The sequence below is a fragment of the Rissa tridactyla genome, chromosome 3 (genome assembly GCF_028500815.1).
Source record: "Rissa tridactyla isolate bRisTri1 chromosome 3, bRisTri1.patW.cur.20221130, whole genome shotgun sequence".
Taxonomy (NCBI): Eukaryota; Metazoa; Chordata; class Aves; order Charadriiformes; family Laridae; genus Rissa; species Rissa tridactyla.
Genome location: NC_071468.1, coordinates 49,525,844 through 49,543,302, shown reverse-complemented (window position 1 = coordinate 49,543,302; position 17,459 = coordinate 49,525,844). Strand labels below are relative to the sequence as shown.

Sequence of the window (17,459 nt, the reverse complement as noted above, 5' to 3'; positions counted from 1 at the left end):
ATGGAGCTATGCCACTGTGAAAGAGCTGTCAAGAGCCACTGCTGCATACTAGGGAGACAACTTGAGAAAGAGACAGAATGAAGACTATGGCTGAGTAAATGAAATCTTCATGATCCTGTGCTTTTTGCCTCAGAGAAAAGTCTGGTTGAAATGGCAGGCGAATGCTCAGCAAGCTGTCTGCAATGGCCAGCTTGAATAAGTACACACTCTGCGGCTTCCAAATTTTCTACTCAAAGCAGGACATCCACAGAGTAATTATGTTATTCATTAATCCCTGCCCAAATGCTGCAATTAGCAAAATGCTGCTTGTTACTTCCACCGGTTTGCTGTGAGAACAGTTAGGCTGCATCACTTTCTTCAGGTTCTCAGGAAGGGCTGAACAGTGTGAAAAGGAAAGTCCTGCTATGCTTCATCATGCAAACTTCTCTTTCCCCTGCCCCAGTGCCGTAAGTCAGTTGATGCGTTTCTGAAGAAGGGAAGTACAGTTTGTATCATGAACTCAAGACCAAGCTCATACAGTAAGAAATATATTTATAGGATACTGTTTGTGTGTATTTACGTATCCAGATACATTTAGCTGACATATAAAGCGACAGACAAAACGTTTGCTCGAATGAAAAGCTGACCAAAATCTGCACGGAAAGTTCTCATTTGTTAGTGGAGGCAGTGTAGGTTGAGCATAGCAAAAGATATTGCATCATCTGGTCCCATTAAGCTTTAAAGAGGTAAAATATGAAGAACTACTAAGGCTATGAATTATCTTATTACGATAAAGGTAATTGCTTTAATATTGACATGCATTTAAAGAAATAATGCAGTGACCAACAGTAAAATCAAAACCTCATTGAACTACAGGTTGTTATTTTAATGTCTCATGGTAACACAGACAGAAGGGGCTCTGCCCACCTGCCAGCTGCATGGTTAGGGCATCTGTCCAGAAGTATCGAGTTGGGCTTTTTTTTGTCTGTGCTGGGCAGGATTTGAGTCCACAGATCAGCCTTCTTCCAAAAAAGGCCTTAACTGACGGGGTGAGGCAATTTCAGTTGCAGGCATTCTGTTCTTCTTGTTGAAGTCAGGTTACAGCACAGAAAGGAATCATGTTGTGGAGAAAGAAAATAAGAAGTGAGCCTAATTTTGTAACCTTATAAATGGGCTTCTTTCCTGGAAGTAGTGAGCCTGGCCTCTGGTCCCTATGCAGAACTTTTCCACTTGGAAGTCTTCTAATAAAATGTGTAACCCGCCATCCAGAGCTAAAAGGAAAACCTTCCCCTCTTTTGCATTGAGAAGTGCCTCAGAGATACTTTGCAATGCTTAACTTCTACCAGCGAAGGGACTTAAGGAGTCCTAGAGGAAATGTGTGTTTTACATGCTCAGAAGTACTTCGTAAATTATTTTTAATTCAGCATCCCTGTAGCATATGATAAGTTTAGTTATGACTGAAGGTTGCAGCAAGCACATTTTACAATTTTAGTAAAATAACAAACGCGGAATTTGATTATTTCACTCTGAACATACAAACCACCAGGTAACATGAAAGCAACATTCTTTTTGTGCAAGACCAGTTTAGCAAGAGATTTCTAGTTTGGTGCAAAATATTTGTCTTAAGTGTCTCTAATTTTTCTTTCCTGGTAATGATTTTTAGGCTTTTCTGTTTCTCCTGGGATACCTTCCCACCCAGTAGCCACGATGCCACCCCTTCCGTGCTTTCCAGCTACTTTCAATTCTGTCCAGTTCCCATCAGAAAATTCTTCCCAAGTTGAGAGCCTAGAGTGCTTACCGACCTCTCCCTTGGCAATGCGCTCTGCTTGGCAAAGCAGATCCCCGCCGTTCATGCCAAACGAGAGCAGTTCAGAAATCTCAGGAGAGCACGTGCAACTTTCAGATTCAGGTGGGTAAAAAGTGCTGGAAATCTGAAACTAAAGCTATTGTGCCAATCCTGTGAATTTTTGCCCTTGCTAGTGATTATTACTGATTTTATTGCAGGTCAGGGGAAGGTGCTTTGTTTTTTTGATGGCTTGTTATAAAAGCTTTTAAAGTATTTTAACCTTGATTTTTTTTTTTTACTTTTTGAATCACAGTCATTCTTCCTCTCATAGTGACAGAGAAATTTGGCCTTGTAGGTATAAATGGAGCAGAAAGTCATTCAATTGGAAAAGCTAAGCTATATGAAGTAGGGAGTATGTTATATTTAGGGGGAGAAGAATAAAAAGTAGGAAGTGGATATAGCTTCCAAAGGTGAGAGAATGTGTTTCTTTAGCAAAGAAGGCCTGGTCTTCATCAGCAATCTTGGTGTTTCTCACATTGATATGGAGTCACATCATTTGGAGGAAAAACAACGTAAACTGCCATTTGGCATCTTCTCTTTGCTACATTTAGCCAGAGTTTTCTTCTGTGGGAAGACACCAAAGGGTGAGAAACAAGAAAGAGCGATTTGCAAGAAATCAAAAGTTGATTTCAAAATGGGGTGAAGATGAACAAAAAAAGCGGGAATGAAACTGCTTAAAGAGGAAGAGGATGTAAATCAGACCCGCATCCTGGATTTCTTTGAACTTTTATAGCAAGACCTGACTGTGATGCTGTGAGACAGTCCCATAGTAGAATTGAAACTTTAATTTCCTATTCCTCAAGGTAGCTCAGGACCAGTACTCTCACTGAAAGAGCCTTGTCTCCTTCTCGTGCCTGGCACTATTATTTTCTTGCTGGGTTAACCTGAACCCGGGTCAGTTGCCTAGTAAAGTTTATCAGAGAGCTTCAGACATACTTCAGCCAGCATAGATCAGGGAGTAGTAGATGAGGAAAGCAAGAACCTGAGAGCAAGAACATATTAGGACAAGGCGGGGTATGACTGCTTTTTTTGACAGCAGCGCTGACTTAGACGTGCTTTGTTTGTGTAAAACTAAAGCTTGAAGTTGCAGAGGTCTTATTGCATCAGGTTAACTCCTGACTGGCAGTTGCTCAGTGCAGTTGCCTTTGAAATTTGCTTCAGTTGAATGTGTGCTTGAGGACTGGAATGAACAGAGACCTTCCTAACTGCTGGGAGGCGTGTGGGTTTTTACTGCTGGTAACATAAACATGAGTGTACCAACAGCTTGTATAACTCTTCACATACTTATTTAAAGGGATAAGCACCGAGCCGTTGCTTCAGTGTACTGGGAGCCCCACAAAAAAACTTTCCAGACAAGATGCTCAAGAAGAGAACAGAAAAGAAAACAAAGGTGAATTACACAGCTGCTTGCACGTTGTTCTGTAGTAGTGAGTAGTTCAGTACTGTCTAGCAAAGTGTCTCCACTGCAATGTTCTGCAGTGAACACAATAACCAAGCATTAGAAATCTCTAGAGGCAAGGAGTACAAATGATACCGTTTGCCCTTTCCTTATTTCCAGCAGCTAGACGTGAGGATCAGGAGCCTCTTTTTTTTGACAGATTTCCCTCCACTAACTCAATTCAATTGTATTCTCAAAAAGTATTTTCAAAAATCAAAATCTTGCATATGTTGTTGAAAATATAAACATTTCTAATTTATTTTATTATGTTTATTTTTCATTCGTTCGTTCATTCATTCATTCATTCATTCATTCATTCTCTAAAGGCTTTGCTTTCATTGACCTTTTTCCTGCTGCTTAGATAACAGGCAATTAAAAGAAAAGAGTTTCCCTGAAACTTTTTCTGCTGTCAAAGAAGAACAAAGAGAACACGTAAAGGAGGTGATTCCTCCATCTCCCTTTGGCATAGAGGGGAAGGTGAAGACTGGAAACATAGAAGACAGGTGAGAAATTATCTTAATCGGTCAGTCAAGATACAAAAGCATGTTTTCTTTGATTGTACACATACTGTATGTGTTATATTTGCAACACAAAGGCTCTTTCCTTTGCTTGAGAGTGGCAGGTATGCACGGGCAGAGACAGGACAGGTCTGGGGACTGGCAGCTGATCTACTTCTATATGATAGGATGCTAGTATAGTCAATTTAAATGAGCTGGTCTTGCAACTATGATCTTTGAAGGACAGGAGTAAGGCAAAAATTATCAGGGAGAGATAACTTCTGCTATGCCATCATTTCTTCTGCAGTGGCCATCAGTTTGTGATAGCAGCATCATCCTGAGTAGCTCATTCATTCTTGTCCTTGCTCTGCCTCTTCAGCTGTGCCAAGACCAATTTTTATGTGCCTATATAATGAACAGGTAGTGAAGTAATCCTTGTTAAAATTATCTGGAGAGAGGAGAAATGTAACTTTTAACTTGGATCAGTTCTCTGATCTGGTTCATCACTGCATTGCAAAAGGAGTTGTACCAGCACACTGAGTGGGTGCTCGTGGCTAGGCAAGAATGGTTTGGTTGGCATTAGTGATGAAATAAATGCTCATAGAGTTGTTACCTTTCCTCAGCTGATGCAGATAGAAGCAGCATCTTTTTGGCACACCAATCCTTCCATCAAGTATAAAAGAGAAGCAGCAAACTTCTAAGTACAGACTTAGAGTAATTGTCATGAGTGTGTTATAGTGCATTAACCATGTGGGAGTTGGGCAGAGAAGGAAGATGGGGACCTCCAGAGCAAAAGGCTGAGAAGAGGTGACAGGACCATAAGCACCTCTGGGCAAGTGGGCCTGTCCACATATACCTTTGGGGATCAGAAGTGAGCTTTTGAAGTCCATCTCCCAGTCACCCCCACTTGTTGTGCTTTAATTCACATTGTGGTCTTAGCATGAGCTGGATGAAACTACAGCACAGAATGTACTCCAGCTCTTTGTGACATTTTCACTATGGGACCAGGCTTCAGTTGGTTTGAAGTAAACTTCCCTGAAATGCATATTGTCTAACATTGAGTCCTCAGCAACAACAGTTTTGCTCTACAAATCTAACCCTACTAGGCCATGCTGAGTGCTAACAGACAGAGCCAGACTTACAAATAAAAAGATTACCCTTGGTACAGTGGTGTTGGGTGGAGGCTGGGTATAGAAAGAACAGTGATGATGTGTTGTGTAACCAGTAACCCTATTAAACCCAAGATTTTTTAATATTCAGTAGAAATTATTAAGAAGTGCCTAAATTAAGGCTTTGAACACATTTCCAATGCAATATGTTCATGTATGATATATTATACTTCGTTTAGAGTCAGTGTTCAATTTGTCCCTCCGCAACATTATGGAAATTATTTTTCTCCTCTGTCGCTCTTCACTAGCTAATTCAAACCACCCTGTCAGAGAGATAGTGAGCTCTTTGTGACTGTAACCAGCTCTAGTCTGAAGAAAATGCTTGAAATATTTTCCTTTTGACTGTTTTATATTTTTAAGGAGAGACTGATAACAGCCAAAAAATATTACTTGCTAAAAGCATAATTAATGTTTAGTCCAGACAGGATGTTTTAAAGTGAGAATTAGGTGTCACATAATAGTGGGCTTTTTACTTACATGCTTCACATTTAAAAAAACTTGGAGAGAATATTTTCGTTCTAAACTCAGCATCAGCTCGGTGACAATCATCGAAGGAAAATTAGTTGGAGAATCTTAAAAATAAGTACCTCCCTGTTCCTTGTCTAGGCCAGTCACACCAGCAATTGGCATTAGACAGAAGCCTTCTGAAGAATTTGTTGAAGAACAACTTACAGTAGACAATCATCTCATAACAAAACAGCAGAAGGAGCAGCAGGTACTGTGCCATTGGTGCATTTACTTTGTTTTTGATAAGTTCTCATGGACTTGAGTGTTGCATGGGCTCTGTTTTGGCTTATTGCATGGCAGCACATTTTTCCACTCTTCTTTCATGTGACATTGGAAGATTTTTCCCAAAAGTAAAAAACCTGTATTACTGGGTCATAGTCATATTCCCCAATGTTTCCCAACAGATTCTTCTCTTTCCACATACTTTCTGGGTCATAGTTTGTGCCCGTGTCTCAACATACTTAGCTAAATTAGACCTCAGGGTTGATTCTGTTAGTTTATTTCATAATAAACGGTCTGTGCAGTCTCCTACGTGCCACTAATGTGAGAATGGAGGCATTTCCAAATACAGTTTTTATACAAAGGCCAAGTAGAGTGATACTGTTCTGCTTTTTTGCCGTATGTGCAGTTTGAGATAAATTTATGTCTGACACCTCTAGGTGTCAGACTCAGCATTTTGTTAGGCTTGCCTTGGAAGATGCACGTTTCATCACTCGGGAATTTTCTCTGTGTCTCTCTGGCAAAATAATATCTCAAACTGATGCATTTATATATTTCTGCGTCACATTCTAAAAACCACTCAAACTTTATTTAAAAAAATAGATAGAACTTGTCTCATCTTCTATTATATAAACGCTTAGCACCATCTTAACTATCTGAGTCTACTAATGAATTAATGGAGGCGTCACATAGCAACTGCTTCTAAAAGTTCTCGTACCTTCCCTGTAGTCTCAGGGCTGTTACTTATGCACTCAGTTATCCATAGTCAGTGTCTTTAAGACTTCTAGTGTCTCAGCTTTTTCAATTATAAACATCTTCCTTTCTGGAGAATGATTCTCAGACTGTGATTGTCAGGATTTTTGGTGTTTTTTTCAGAGCAAGGCAAAAGTAACACCTCGGAAGGCTTTTCTGAAACGAAAAGAAGGTATGGCAAGGCTCAAAAAAAATAAAGAGAAGCCCTTAAAAGAAGAGAGCAAGCATTCCAGAAGAGATGGTTTGGATTGCTGGGGTCGTTTCTCCCAGCCTGGCCAAGTGGATGCAGGCATTCTGCAGCCAGGGGAATGCTCTCAGTTAAATCTACAGGTCAGTAGCTCCATGCAGATGGGTACACATGAACAAAAAGCAGACTGTGCTTTAGCTGAGCTGGACATAAAGGCTCAGACTGGCTGTGAAGCAAAAGTAGTTGAGCAAAGTGCAGAAGAAAAAGAAGTGATTGGAAGAGATGAAGACACAAAAGAAAATCCTGTTGACTCGTCACAGAGAAAGTGGCCTGAAATCCTGCAACCATATCCTGAAACAGTAACAGAAATGAACCTACAAGTAGATGAGGAAAGGGAAACTCATCATATGGATCCTCTAGGGCAAGCAGGCAGAACCGATGGACCTGTGGAGGGCACCCTGCAAAAGGACCTAGGTAGGGTGGATCACCCTCTGAAGGGTCATCTCACAGAGGGAGCAAAAACCCCCTTGGAAGTCCTAAAAAAGCATTGTCCACTTCAGAATTTAGAAACAGATTGCATCAAGGAGGCTGAGTGGAGTGCAGGCCCTGCATTCACACAGGGCCAGAAGTGGATTCAGGTATACCCACAGGAACTTGTTTTGGGGAGCCAGAGCTCAGAAAGCAAAAGACAAATCCATACCGGGTTTAAGATGGTCAATGATAAAATAGTAAAAATTACACGTAGCTCACCTGAGGCTGTGGAGAAGGGAAGCTCATCCTCAGCCTTGCAGCAGAAGTGGCAAAGGAAGGGGACAGCTGCCTCGACGTGGTGTGTTGCATCTTTGTCCTGTGAGTCAAGCTGCTTATCCTCCAACAGTGACGATGACCCCAAATCTCACCATGCTCAGTATCCCTCCCAGCATGGGCCTCGGAGAGTAGATCATACTGATGGACATTTGGATCTCTCTGATGATGATTATGCTAGTGATGAGCCCAGTGGAACTGAAAAAATATCTGTTAAAAGGTACAGCAGATCACCCACAGGGAAGCAAAATATTCAAGCAATCTCAAGACAACAAGGTCCCTCCTGCAGCACAAGCAGCAGTGATTCCAGTACTGGGGCTGTCAGTCTGAAAGGGAGCAAGGCTCGTTCTTCTCTTCAGCAGTCCCTGTTTCATCTCACGAGACTGAAAAGGAGAGAGCATGAGCGTATATCAAAGAATGAGAATAGGGCCAGGGATGTTAAAAGCCTAAATATGCCATCCTCAACAGTGACTGGTGAGATTCCTGCTTTCAAGATTAAAGAAACCCCTCCAGTGGAGAAACCACAGAAAAAACTGTTTACAGACGCATTAGGTAAGGATGCGTAGGATCAGTCAAAATCACTTTTCCTACTTGCAGTAATCACCGGGACAGAAATACTAACTTCCAATGGCTCTCAATGGCTCTGTGACAACTTGCTAAGCACACTCTACTCCGCATCAGGCTGCTGTTAGAAAAGGGTTCCTGAGGTGTCTTTTAAAGTTACATTAAAAATAAGGTTGAACTAACACCTGGCATTCACATTCCTGAAAAGGAATTCAGCTACTGATACTGATATATCCCCAAATCCTTTTCATTTATTGTGATTTGTAGGACTTGGATTGCACTACTAAGGATTATTCTGGGAATGGAATACTTGCATAATTAGTCAAAGATATGTTAATTTTGTTTGATAGATTAAGCAATAAAGCTTACTGCACTTATGCAGTCTGGGCTTTTAAATACGTAGAGAGAGTACATAAATATTCACAAAGTTCTGTGTACTAACATAGACCTCTTTATAGAACAAAATCAGAACATCCTTACCAGAGAATTAGAAACTGGTGTGTATCACAGAGGAACCCCTTCACTGACTAAGGTGAAAGAAGAACAACAGAAAGCAATGCATTTTTGCAGGTAAGTCTGTATACACCAGAAATTGATTTGAGTGTGCAGTAAGGCCCATATTTCCTTTAGGATCACCTGGCTAATAAAGATTCATCCTTATTAACTAGCCTCTTTTCAACTGTGTCTATATTGTTTCAGAAATGAAACACTTATTTAGCTGTCTAGATAAAAAGTAAAGTGCCTAACTGAAGGGGGTCAAGTCTGAAAATACTGGTGCAGTTTGGGTCTTAAAGCTGAGTAATGCTAAATGCTTTTTATAAGTTGCTGAAGATCTTCAGATTGCACTGAAATCAGTAAGAATTCAGGTTAATTTATTTTATAGAATCAGGCTTCTGATGGAGTAAAGGATAAATGTATCATACAACATTCACATCAGGGTAGCCCATATTTCCAAAGTTAACAAAAAGTGTATAGCATATGTCAATGACAACAGCATTGTTATTTCAGAAATACCTATCTTCAGACTACATTGAGGATGTGCTTGGTACCATAGAGATGAAGAACTTGAAAATTCAAGAGAGTTGCTTTTGTAATTATTAAATGCTGAAAATAATTTTGGTTTTGTTTTGTTTTACATCTTCATAGAAGTGAAATAATTCCTTACCACAAAATCCCTGCATGAAATTAGTTTTGAAACATAGGGTTAGAATGGAAGTGCCATCACAACTACAATTAATTACAGGTTATGTAAATGCCTCTAAAGAAAATTTAGCATTCTTACAATCAAATCAAATATATATTTTTTAATGTGATGAAATCTGTTAGAAGTTACTAGGTACCATCTACTGTAAACACAGGAGAGACTCCTTTTTACATTTCAAGCCGAGTTCCTAACTAGTGCCCAATAAGCATAATTATTGCTTTGGATTTTTAATATATAATACAAACTAAGAAATTATTTTTCACATCTGCATGTTCATTCCTTTTGATTTCAAAGACCATGGGATTAGTGTCAAAGAATATTTCTAAATTACATTTATCATTTTGTATGATTTCCTCCTACAGCTGTCTTTTAGCAAGATACTTTCAATGTCTTAAAAATAAATGATTTGATTAAAGATCCTTCTTGTTTGTAGCTATCACAGCTGACTGTGATAGGAGTTCCAGATGTGAATATTTGTGTGATTTGGCAGTTCATAAACCTACTAATGAAATTAGGTACTGCTTTTACTTTTACTGATGTAAATTTTGGCTGTGTGGGGATGTATTGGTGGAGAATTACTGCAGTGCACTCTCTGCCAGCACTGCATTCTCTGCCTGCTGACAATGCTGCCTCACAGGTGACATGGCTTTGATTTTTTCATAATAGTGCAGGTTTTCAGAAGAGTTTTCTGTGCATTTATTCATGTCATTAGCCAAAGCAGCCTCTAGCGTTTTCACACAGATGTTTATCAAAAAATACCTGCCTAGTACAATGTGTGCAACTTCTCACTCATTTTTTGTAATTTATGAGCTAAAACTAATTGCAAAAGACAGCTTCTCCTCCTTGACTGCATTGACCCTGTACTGATGTATGCAATCTCAGAATCTGCTCCGTATTTTTAAACCAGTAAGCCTACTAGGAACACAAGATAGCCACTACATTGATAGCGTTTCACTCGTGCCATATTGACAACTTGTGCTCGTGGGAAGCAATGAAAATCCTTTTGAGAGCTGCATGACATGCCTGGACCTGCCCAGTCTCTCCATTCTTTCGTTTCCAAGCAGTTTGTTTTTAGACCTTTGCAGGCACGAATCACATAGGCAAGAGGGTGAAAACAGTTGGGATGTATGTATCTAGGGCCTAACAGAGCCTGCAGAGTGCCTCTGGCTCCACCCTCGCAGCACTGAGGTAGTTACTGTTGACATCAGTCAGAAGATTTAGGGATGGTCATTTCCTTGTTCCTTCAACAAGGACAACTTGTTTGCCATTTTTAATACATCATTTCTTTGTAGTATTGAATCTACACTCTTTCTGGACCAACAGCAGTAGCCAGCAGGTTTGGGGTTTTTTCCCATCTGTATTTCGCTAAAAGGCTTTTTCTCGGAAAAAGACCTTTGTTTCATGTATGTTTTTGCCTCACAGGCAGCCTGCTGCAATGTGCCTCATGCAGAGGTACACCTGGGACTCATGCAAGAATTTCAGTTAGCACAAAGTACTTAGCCTTTTTTTTCTATATTTTATAACTGCGATTTGCACCTAGCTCCTATTTGCAACTTCTAGCTAGGGTATAAGCTGATTATCTGAGGCTCCAAAGAACTATTATGTGTGCTTCTGGCGTCCTTGGTTATTATGTTTCCTCAGGCCAGGGTCTGTTTTCTAGCCTTGAGGCAAAGCACAGCATAACACCTCCATATGACTAACCTGTTTTACCCTGCAGACCTAGGTGGCTGCACACGAGTTGTCTGATGGATATGTTCCCTGGTCTTTGCTAACCTCCAAACCTTGCCCAGCATTGCCTAGTACAGTGCTGGATGGCTGATGCCAAGACCAGAGGTCGTGCTAGCCATGTGGCTCTCTGGGCAATTGCATGCTTGGGTTCATGCTCCAGCTCTGATTAGTTCATTTGTATAGATGTAACTCTTGTGCAATTCTGAAGAGGTTGATATCAGCTGAGCTGCTGGAAGGAATAGCTCTCTGGATTTTATTTTACAGGGTGCAAGAAACTTAAGGCAGTACCGTTCAGTCTTCAGTGGAAGAAGTTTTATATAGATCTTGCATCTTGCTTTTGTTCTAGTATATTGTGTTTCAGGTAAACTGGTCTGGATATGGAGCAGTGGTAGGCTGGATATAATCAAGCAGGGGCTGTATTAGCTAATTTAACTGTATTATTGTGAAGAGAATTAATATTTCTATTAACTATTGATAAGACTTTGGTTTTAGCATGCCTTTAACTGGAATATTAGATAGGCTTATTATGATAGAAAAAAAATAAAATACAATAAAAAAAAATTAGGTAATTAATTGAGTTGTAAAGAGCAGCAGGATAGGGGGAGTTTGTTTATCTCTTAGTATCTTTGAGAACTTTCATATTTTGCTGCTGAAGTTCTAAACTCCGTTACTAAGAGGAAAGCATGAGGTCACGGCTGTCTCCTGTAGATCTTGTTGCTTTTCGAGTAATAGTGATGAGCAGATGGTGGCTGTAGGTCATGAAGTCAGCTGAAGCAGGAAGCTAAAAAATAATTTAAATCGTACTAAAATGAACTAATCAGCTGGATTACAGTCATACAAATATACTTCATTTGGGGATATGCAAAGATTTATACTCGTCCCCTCTTGCTGAGTTTTTAAGTGCACTTCCAGACCACTCACACCTTGAGACATTGAGTTCAAAGGCAAAATCTCTTCTGGGTGCTGAGCTCCCACATTTAACTCTTGGAGTATATTTACCTATGGAAAGTAAAGTACTTTATCCCCTTTCATTCAGGTCCATGGCTGTTCTCATTTGTAGGAATGACTGGGCTGCCTTGCACGATGAAGTGCTTCTTAGGTGCAATGCCAGGGAACAGGCTGTGCCTTCTGCAGATCTGCCCTGATTTAGCTATCTCTATGAACAGAAAATGTGTTTGAAAGCCTCTAAGTTCATGGTCATTATGTTGTCAGAAAATTTCAATGAGAATTTTCCCATCTACTCAACAGAATAAATTTTGCAGCTGAATGCATGCTTGAGTGTTCCCAGTGATGAAGGACCTGAATTTTGACAAGTGCTGATAACTTGTTGCCACTCCCAGCAGTATCAGCATATATGGGACATGTCCAAGACCTCCAAAAATCATGCCCAAAGAAGGCACATCTGAAGACAGTCCTTTTTAATAGTCTTTGTGCCAACTCTTTGTTTGCCTTCTGAACAGAAAACAAATGGACCAGCTCAAGACTGTCAGGAGCCAGGAGCTGACTCACCCTTTGGAATGCAATAGAGACAAAATTCACCCACTGCAGAAAGAAAAAATTGCCCATAGCAAGTTCAAAGGAACAGCTAGAGTCACTGGAGAAAACGTGAAATCAGAAGAAATACAAGTAAGCTGTCTTCTGTAGAATAAATATGCAGTTCTCAACAATTAGTATCCTTCCATGCAGGCATCTTATGGTAGCACATAAATCCTTCCATTTGGCACAGATGGCCAATTATCCATTCTACTTCTTGATGACAGTTGTGTGTACAGTGAAGATTTTTCAAGTTAATAGGACATTGCCTTGTTTTATATTTTAAATGTACATCCCACTTTCTTTATATAAGAAAAAAATAAGGTTATGCTTTGTATTTTGTAAGGAAGGGAGGGAGGTTCCCATGTTCCTTGTACTTCCTTGTACCGGTTTTCCCAGATCTGAGCTGGCTCTTGAAAAATTTCCAACTCCTGCCATAGTGGGCCTCACACCTTTTTGATATAGAGAGTCATTGTGCCAGTGGCAAAGAGTTATTGGCCATCTTTCTCTATTCTCATCCCTGAGCCGGGAGTTTGTTGATTGTTTACTTTAAACTACCCTGACCTTTGACTTTGAGGTGTTTTGATGATTTCTAGCTATGTATCTAAAAACCTAACCTGCCTAATAACATCCCTGACTCATTTATTGTGGTTTGTTCTAAGTTCCTTTAGGGGATTCTGTCTGTTTGGATCATCTATTTCAGCCTCCTTAGTGATAAAGCAACCTCTGAATATCTGCGGCTATTAACCCTATTAAAAATAGCTAGGCACAATATGACTTTAAGTAATTTTCTAGAAGAGTCACTGATAAAGAGAAGGAAAAAATGGTGAGCCATGTGAGACAGTGATAAAGAAGATGGGGGCAGCTAAAAGCTATATTTTTATAGGATAAAAAAGTAGGCAATGCTAATGCTCAGAAACGTCTGGAACAATGTTCTGCTGCAAAAGGATGTCTAAACCAGACTGATATATTTGACAGCAAACTGACAATTTCAATTATCTTCTTGACTGAAAAAGTTTCAGAGCAAATGAGACTGGCAAGACAGTACTTTGCTCAAACTTTGTATACTTTCTATATTTTTCATTAGTACATTTTTGAAATACATATTTTTGTACCATACACATAGTGAATGTTTTGTCTGCTCATGTTCCGTTTCTCTAGAGGTAACATTTATAACAGGAAATGATTATCTGTTTCAGTGAGGTTATTTTACTATTTTGAATAAAAATATTTTTAATATCCTCTCTGCACAATATTTTGAAACACGAGCTTTATTTCCACCTGTGATTTTTTAAAAAAATTGTGAGAATTTCTGCCAGGGAATAATTGTGTTTCCTGACTAGGTCTAGCACTAGAGATGAAGTTTGAAAGAATTGTTTCGATCTTCTGTTCTGACCTGATAGCATAATGAGTACAGGTTCAGAAAGTTAGTTTTCCACAACACGATTACAACACACTTTCTGAGACACTTATCTGTGTGATTCCCAAGTTCGGAAGTTTGCTTCTTCTTGAAAATGGCCAACGGATGTGCCAAATTCTGACCAGGCAGCTCATAGCAAAGAAAGGATGGTGATGAGGACACAAGTGGACAGATACACAAATGAGGGGAAAGTAGGAAAGGGTTGCACGTGACAACTGATTGACTACAGAGCAAAATTCACATTTCTAGCTTAACTCCACATGCACCTGCAGTGTCCAGCATGAGTGCTTTGAAACAAGAGGACTCAGAGTTGGCATCAGCACTGGTGAGGGAAGGAGAAGGGAATAGGGAAAAATAACGGAGATGCACGTATATGGAGAAGTCCTCTCCAAAATGCACCAAATTTCACTACCTTCACTTTCCTGAACTTAGTTGAAAATCATGTGTTTGCGGTCCCCTGCTATTTGTAAGGACCATTTAACTAATCATGTGTCTTTGTCACTACGTGAAGATCTGATGAACTGGCATTTTTGCCATTAAAATATACCTTGTATCCTTGCCTTTTTTTGAAAATATACACATTTAATGGTGTTTGTTTGCATGATTAGTTTACATTTCCTGATTTTCCTTCACACAGCAAGGACTTTGCTCACTTTGTAACTATTGGTTTGTTTTAAATACAGGAGTTTGCAGAGTAGTGGGGTTTTTTGTTTGGCTGGTTGGGTTTTTTTTGAGAAATAATTTCAAGTGTGTTCTTTTTATATTACAGACCTTTATATTGAAGACCTTTTTACTGTAGACCTTTAAGCAGAACAAAAGACTCTATGCTCCCTTCTGGGTGTGTAAGGTGGGCATGCCTAGTCCAGAGCTGGCAATGACATGGCACATTTTTTTTTCTACTGGTAGATATTAAAACAGCAGATTGCAGGACTGCAGGAGGAGTTCAAGAGAAATGAGTCCTGCTGGCACGCTGCCTATGGCAAGCTGAGAGACCAGGTTGAGAAGCTGACCAGGCAGAACATGGAGCTTCGAGACGAGCTCAGAGTTTCAGAACATCAGAGATGGAAAGCAGAAAAAAACCCAGAAGCTGTGAATTTCATGGACAGAAAATCAGAGACCCCGGTACTGGCAGATATTATCTGTTTAATAGTGTCTGAAAAATTGAGGCATAGTTTTTCTTTGGAGCTGGCAGGTGTGAATACTTTTCCCCCATTCCGTCCGTGCTTAGCCTGAAGGGGGGCAGAAATCAGCTCTGTAGTATGCCATGTTAAAATATACTCTTTGTATGGCCCTCTTCCACTCAGCCTTAGTTATCCACGAGGTGGGTACCTCTTAAAGGTGATTCAGCCAACCTATCTTAGACACTTACATCAGGGCAGATGTCTTCCCCTACTAACTAGGGAAGGAGTCTACATAACTAATTTACATTCAGTGCCTAAAGTAGACAACTAAAGTCTCCTGAAATTAATTCTAGTAGTTATGTATATAATGTCATTTACTTTTTTAATAAAACAGTTCTTCAGCCAGATGCAGACTGGTTTCTGGCAGTAGGTATAGTGACACCTTTTATTAAATCTCATTTCAGTTCTTATTTTGTGCTGTAAACTTTATGGGAAGAAAACACTGTCAGTGGCCTGCCTTACAAAGGCACAAGTTGGACTCCTTAATGGGAATTATACTGGGGCGGAGCAGGAAAGACAATCAGGGTGGAAAATACAGCTGGCTAGTGTAAATGTCTCTGGTGATCTCCTGAAATCAAAGGGGTTTAATCATAGGTTGACAGATTCTATTACCCTTTCTCATTCAATATCCCATTTGTTTAATATACTTGTAAGGTTAGTTGCTACCTTTCTATATAACCAAGTAACTTCATTTAAGGGAGTAAAAGGAAGGAAGAAGAATGCTGTTATCCACTTGATACACAGGAGACAGAAAGTCTTGGTGAAATTAAATGTTTCAGAATATAATTTAAAAGACAGAAGTCTGGTTTGAGTGGGTCATTTCAACTCCTTGTGTATCCAAGGGAGAAAAATATGTGCCCTTAAAGGGGCACAAAATGATCAATATCATCCTATGTGCATCGAGGCAACTAAAACATCTTCTAAATGGTGCAGTCTGGTGAGATGGATCCTACTCTTCCACAGAGTGGCTGAACCTAGGAGAAAATAAAATTGATCCATTTATTCCTAGGTATTTCACTAATTTGCAAATCTAGTATCTAGTAATGTATCTTTAAAAGGTGTTAGAACGACCAATTAACCCGTCCTTTCTTTATGGAGTGAAGAAGTTTTGGTCTCTCTTTTTATTTGATTTTTCACCTAACACTATTAAGTTCTGTTGAAAATGTCATTTCAAGTTACATTTCACTTTACTTTGAATTTTCCCAAACCTCCCTGTTCGTATGACCCATCCTTTTATAGATTGTGAAGGTCAAGAAAAAAAAAAATTAGTGTCACATGTACAGAAAAAAAAAATTACAATAAAAGCAAAGAAAAAGCTAATTGACTTCTGTTGAGGCCAGATTTCTGTATTATTTCTACTGCTTTGGGACATTTGGTGATGTAGAACTATGAAAGTAATATTAGAATGCTGTATATAAAGCTCCTAGGATGCCATAATCAAAGATTGTTATGTCCGATACTGGGGAGTTCAGCAGAACAAGATCTGTAATTTCATTCGTTGTGTTTAAATATCATCATTTTTATTACATCAGAAAACCAGATGGCTTTGAGGGTTGTTTGATTCTACTAGCTGTGACTTGAACTTAAAATTATATATTTATAACAAGTTTTCCATCAGGTTGCAGAAGCTATTCTGCGAGAGACAGCATCTTCATCCAAACAAGAAGAAAGATCACAGAGAAATAATCACAAGAGCCACAGCATCCCTCATGTGGGGCCAAAGACATCTTTGCAGAAACACTTCTTTAGAGATGTGAATAACAAAGTATGCATTCCTATTGCCGGTAGTCACTTTTCCACAGTTCCAAATATTTATTTAAGAGAATGTTCTTTGGAATCAAAATTTGTGCAAATGAAAGTCTCTCTGTAAGCATGGTCATGTTTTCTTGCAGTGGGCTTGTCCTGTGATTCAGTGTAACTTTGCTTGTAGCTTTTCTTCTGGTTTTGCAGTAGCAGGAAACAAAATTTTTTTTCCGTTTCCAGACCTAACTGAATTGCCTGTTTGCAGATATGCTCTGAATTCATTGTACCTACTACTTCACAGACTGGTTTTACAGGCAACCGCCATACCTTGCTTCAGCAAACCATAAATCCAGTATTTTGACATTTGAGGCCATACTTACCAATAAACACTAGTGGCCTTCTGCCTGATAAAGACCAAGGGAAAATCACCTAGCTTTTTACAAGCTGAGAGATGCTTGTTTTTGACTGGTATGTCTATGACTGCTCCTCCACAGCCAGCTTACCGTGTTTCTTACACATTTCACTGTTCAGAATATATAGCTATCTAAATATCTTGTGCTTTTCTTTCTCTTGGCTTTGTATTTCTTGCTTCTTATTATGAGCATCTTGATTATTACAAGTCTACTTTCTTCCTTTTGCTCACATTTAACTGAAATCTGTGCTTTGCTCAAGGGAACAGTCTCTCTG

The 17,459-nt window shown here is 39.5% G+C and overlaps 1 protein-coding gene across 2 annotated transcripts in view; it reads left to right on the top strand.

Moving 5' to 3' along the window:
• LOC128907875 (centromere protein J-like) overlaps positions 1 to 17,459 on the top strand; it is a 42,582-nt gene that overhangs the window by 11,180 nt on the left and 13,943 nt on the right. For both annotated transcript variants that reach the window (XM_054197218.1, XM_054197219.1), the window contains exons 4-11: positions 1,643 to 1,888; positions 3,120 to 3,215; positions 3,625 to 3,766; positions 5,536 to 5,644; positions 6,532 to 7,951; positions 8,422 to 8,533; positions 12,356 to 12,521; positions 14,755 to 14,970. In XM_054197218.1, the coding sequence (XP_054053193.1) occupies positions 1,643 to 1,888; positions 3,120 to 3,215; positions 3,625 to 3,766; positions 5,536 to 5,644; positions 6,532 to 7,951; positions 8,422 to 8,533; positions 12,356 to 12,521; positions 14,755 to 14,970 (2,507 nt within the window). The remainder of the gene's footprint in view (positions 1 to 1,642; positions 1,889 to 3,119; positions 3,216 to 3,624; positions 3,767 to 5,535; positions 5,645 to 6,531; positions 7,952 to 8,421; positions 8,534 to 12,355; positions 12,522 to 14,754; positions 14,971 to 17,459) is intronic.